This window comes from Rutidosis leptorrhynchoides, chromosome 1 (assembly GCF_046630445.1).
Source record: "Rutidosis leptorrhynchoides isolate AG116_Rl617_1_P2 chromosome 1, CSIRO_AGI_Rlap_v1, whole genome shotgun sequence".
Classification (NCBI taxonomy): Eukaryota; Viridiplantae; Streptophyta; class Magnoliopsida; order Asterales; family Asteraceae; genus Rutidosis; species Rutidosis leptorrhynchoides.
This window is the reverse complement of record NC_092333.1, coordinates 578,487,230-578,491,791: the sequence shown is the minus strand read 5'-3', so window position 1 is coordinate 578,491,791 and position 4,562 is coordinate 578,487,230. Positions and strand designations below refer to the sequence as shown.

General features: G+C 39.7%; 1 protein-coding gene across 1 annotated transcript; it reads left to right on the top strand.

The window, feature by feature from the left end:
• Positions 1 to 1,549: 1,549 nt before the first annotated feature.
• LOC139845557 (uncharacterized) lies at positions 1,550 to 4,062 on the top strand. The gene is made up of 5 exons (XM_071835819.1): positions 1,550 to 1,564; positions 2,070 to 2,954; positions 3,284 to 3,657; positions 3,753 to 3,852; positions 3,895 to 4,062. The coding sequence occupies exons 1-5, from the start codon at positions 1,550 to 1,552 to the stop codon at positions 4,060 to 4,062; spliced, it is 1,542 nt and encodes a 513-aa protein (XP_071691920.1).
• Positions 4,063 to 4,562: the final 500 nt, after the last annotated feature.

Sequence of the window (4,562 nt, the reverse complement as noted above, 5' to 3'; positions counted from 1 at the left end):
TTGTAAAAGGCAAAACCTCTTTACTCCGTATTACGGAGTATGTTGGTATTATTTTCACGTGGGGGTGACATATTGATATTGACTTATTTACAAATGGGTTATTTGAGGTTGTTCTATATCTTTAATCGGTCAAATGGTCAAATATTTATTTCACGTGCAACTGGAAGCAAGTATGAACTTTGAAGTCGCCAAATTGTAGTATACTAAAAATGAAACATAATATAGCATTTTATTACAAACGTAGATGTTTTCAATTGTCATTCATTTTGCATTAATATAAAACTAAGAAGTGCAACAAAAAAGTGTTTAATGTAATAAAATATTGTAAATTTTAAGCAAAGTTAAAATCGATGGGTAGATTGATTCAGTTGTCATTCATTTTGAAACATTTTGCAATAATATAAAACTGAGAAGTTCAACAAAATATGTTTAGTGTAATAAAGTATTTTATGGAGAAAAAAGGGAACTGAGCATAGAACAAAGGAGCTTTGATTAAGATGAAAACTCAAACAACGAAATAGCACAAACCGATTTATATAACACAAAATACATTATATTCAATTATGAAAATTATCCGACTCTCAACTGTACGGTACCTCATATTCATAAAGGGATACAAATTAATGAGTAGGGTTGACATATTCCGATAATCAATTAAACCGACTACAAAAGTTTGTATGAATAATCCTGCGAAGTCGCGGGTTATAAACTAGTTGGTTTAAAATGGGAGGGATATTAGATTTTAATATTACGAGTAGTATTCGGACGTTAAAAAGGGAAAGGAGCGTTGATCCAAACATATATATAGAACGGTTTTAGATGGGTTTAGGTACCCAAAACTGAGTTTCTTTTGGTCCCGCAATTATTTCAACCAACTTTAATTTAATTTAGGAGAGATATTGGCTACAAAAGTGTGCAGTTAACTTGCTACATGTATACATTCAAAACGTTATCGTTTCATAATTTTGAAATTATATTTTGCAAACTATCAAAAACTTAAAAATCCGGCACAACGCAAGGTTCAACCACTAGTTATTTACAAATTTCGGCTGATATAATAGTCTGGGAACTAATGATGGAATTGATACAGACCCAAAAACAAGCCGGCCCAAAGCCCATTTAATGATTATTTATAGGGATTATCATCAAAATGCCCTTTTTTAAGCTTGTTGACTGACAGCCCTAAAAAAAAAGTTTGACAATTTGCCCTCGCAAGGCGCAAGACAGCTTGCGTCCTTGCGACCTTGCGTCTTTGCGTCTTTGCGACGTTGCGACCTTGCGTGTAGCAGTAAAAGAACTAGTTAAATGATCAGTTTGCGTTCACTGTTCCCACACACATACGCAAACTCCTCTCTGGTGCCCTTTCGCTCGTCATTCGCAAGATCCAAACACTCGCAAATCACTCGCAAAATCTTCATCATCATCCTCACGTCATCCTCCTCACATCTTCATCGTTACTAGATCTTCTTCATCCTTCCATCTTCGATCTTCCCGAGTACAAGCGAGCTTCTACGCCACCAACATCATCGAATCACCATCATCGTTCACTATGTCTCAAGAACAGGTTAGATTTCTTAGATCTATGTTATATTATTCGATCTACTTCATAGTGCTTAGATTTATGTGCTAAAACAAAGTTTTTGCACTCTTTGCACGCCAACTGTTCGAAAAAATGTGTCAACGAAATTTGTTTGTATTTTGTGTTTTTGATTGTATATTATTGAGATTGCGTACGATACCCAGGAATTTTTGCTAGATTCAAGTTGTGTAACTCTGTTGCTATGTAGACGCAAGACAATCCTTGCGTCCTTGCGTATGCCTCACAATGTACGCAAGGTGATATTTGCGACCTTACGTTTGCTATAATTTTACCTTTGCATGTGCACGCAAGGTAACCCTTGCGTCCTTGCGTCTTGTTCATAAGTTACGCAAGGTTAACCTTGCGTCCTTGCGTCTTGCACATCTGTTACGCAAGGTTAACCTTGCGTCCTTGCGGCCTTGTACGCAATCTCTGTCTTGCTTGCTTGCGTCTATGTGATTTTCTTCTGTTGTTCTTCTGACTTTTACAGGGCTATGTGGAAGGTAAATTGACCATGAAGAATATGTTGACCGTGATTCCTCAGGTCAAGAAAATGTTGACTGAGAGACAAGAAAAATTATTTAGAAGTACATGCTTTGGTCCCTGGTTAGATCTTTCATACACGGGTAATGATCCTGGCCTAGTACATGCCATGCTCCAACGGAAATGTGAGCGTTCAGCAAAATTAGATGCTAGTAAGTACCCTGAAGAGCAACAAGATATATGGTTTCATTTTTCTCCTAATTTTATGATTAGATTTGGTCGGCGTGAATTTTGTTTAGTCACCGGCTTTATGTTTGGTAGCCGGACGGACATGGCACATTACATCCCTCGAAATTATGAATCTAAGACCGCACCCATTAGACGACGTTGTTTTCCAGAACGTCCCGATGCCAGCAACATTTTGGTTAGTGATATACAAAACATCCTTATCAAAAAACAAGGTGATGTAAAGGTTCCCAAGGTTAGTGACGATGATATTGTTCGACTAGCTATAATTTTGATCGTAGAGAGAGCGTTTATGGGGAAGCAGGGGCAACATGTGGTTAGTAAACAGTTTCTATGGTTGGTTGAAGATTTCAATAAGGTGAACGCGTACCCATGGGGGTCTCGTATTTGGGATGCTACTTACTCAGCGGTGAGCGAAGGTTTTGAGGTTCGAGAAAGCCAATTAGAGAGTGGGGGTGGAAAGGCTTACACTTTGGCTGGTTTTATGTGGGCATTTAAGATTTGGATCCTCGAGGCATACCGTCGTACCATTAAGAGTTTTGCAACCAAAACTGATAAGGATGGAGTACCAAGAGCATTATTTTGGAAGCGTTCATCTGCTGAAACCTTTACAGTGTCTGACTACCTAAAACTTCTACATATAATGGTTAGTTAACATCTCCAAGAGCTTTTTATATAGTGTATATACAGCAGTTTCTGTTTTAACAGAGCAGTTTTGTGTGTCGCATGAGGACGCAAGATACACCTTGCGTCCTTGCGTGTGTCGCAAGGATATCCTTGCGTCCTTGCGTGTGAACCCTGGGTTATACTTGTTACAGGCGCAAGAATCATGCTTGCGTCCTTGCGTGTGTCGCAAGTTTACTCTTGCGTCCTTGCGTCTACTCGCAAGATGATCTTTGCGTTCTTGCGTCTAGACGCAAAATGACTTTTGCGTCCTTGCGTCCTTTTGTTTTTACTAATATAACTTCATTTCAGGATGATTGTCCGAAGAGAAAAAGACCTTTTCGTTCCCTGCACCCATCTGAGACAGAGAGAGGTTGTCAATGGTGGATCCAGAGTTCCTCTTACTTTCAAGGAGATGTTGTTGAAGACGAGAAAAATACACAAGATGATAATCAAGTTGAAGAGGAGTTGGGTGGCAGTTTGAAGGAATTATTGCAGGAGGAGTCAGAGCAGACCTCGGACCCTCATCCAACACAAAAAGGCAATAATTTGCAGGAATTGTTGCGTATGGTTAATATGTTGACTAAGAGGGTGGATGATCAAGAAAAGGAGTTGGCTGATTGTAAAAAGAAGCTTGATGATCATGAAAAACGTTTGAAAGAACAGGAACACCAGGAACACATCAGGTAAACTAGGCGCAAGTTTTTTTTGCGACCTTGCGTCTTGCCTGTTATGTTGGCGCAAGGTTTTACTTGCGTCCTTGCGCCTGATGTTATATCAGACGCAAGTACCATCTTGCGTCCTTGCGTCTTTATTGTAATTTAGGCGCAGGTTGTACTAGCGTCCCTAACTCAGACGCAAGGACTTACTTGCGACCTTGCGTATGGCTACTTTTCTTATTTTTTGCGTTTTGTTCATTATAGTATGTTGATAACGAGGATGCATATGTGGATCCTCGATCTTTCTCTGACAATGATACATCTTCGGGGGTTGTTAGACGTGGGAAAAGAGAAAGAAGGCCCACTCATTTTTTAAATTCCCCTTTCACAACACCGGGCTACAGAAAACCATTGGAGAAGGTATGTCTGTAACATTCACCAGACGCAAGGTTTTCCTTGCGTCCTTGCGCCTGATGTTTATAAGACCTTGCGTTTTGCGTCTTGGTATACGCAAGATATATCTTGCGTCCTTGCGTATGTTTGCTGACTCATAGATTATATACAGTTGTCTGACGAAGTAGCTTCTAGAGTAAAAAGGCTGAAAGTTTCTCATCAAGGGACTAAAGAAGCTGAGAATGTGTTGCCAATGGAAACTGAAAAGCCTACTGAAAAGGGGCTGAAAAAGCTGTTGATAAACAAGATGAGAACGTGGCTCTGGTGTCTGAGGAGATTGAGCAAGGAGTTGATTTGCCATTGGTTAATGAAGCAGAAAAACAAGCAGACCAGCATGAGGTTAGTGAATGACGCAAGGATCACCTTGTGTCTTTGCGTCTTCTTCATTGTTGGACGCAAGGATTACCTTGCGTCTTTGCGTATACTTCACTGATGGACGCAAGACCTATATTGCGTATTTGCGTTTGCATTACACCGAC

What these genes read in the sequence shown, in the direction of transcription:
- LOC139845557 (XM_071835819.1), top strand. An exon ending in TAAAACTTCTACATATAATG is followed by an intron (nt 2,955 to 3,283) that starts GTTAGTTAACAT and finishes ACTTCATTTCAG; the next exon opens with GATGATTGTCCGAAGAGAAA. An exon ending in GGACTTACTTGCGACCTTGC is followed by an intron (nt 3,853 to 3,894) that starts GTATGGCTACTT and finishes TGTTCATTATAG; the next exon opens with TATGTTGATAACGAGGATGC.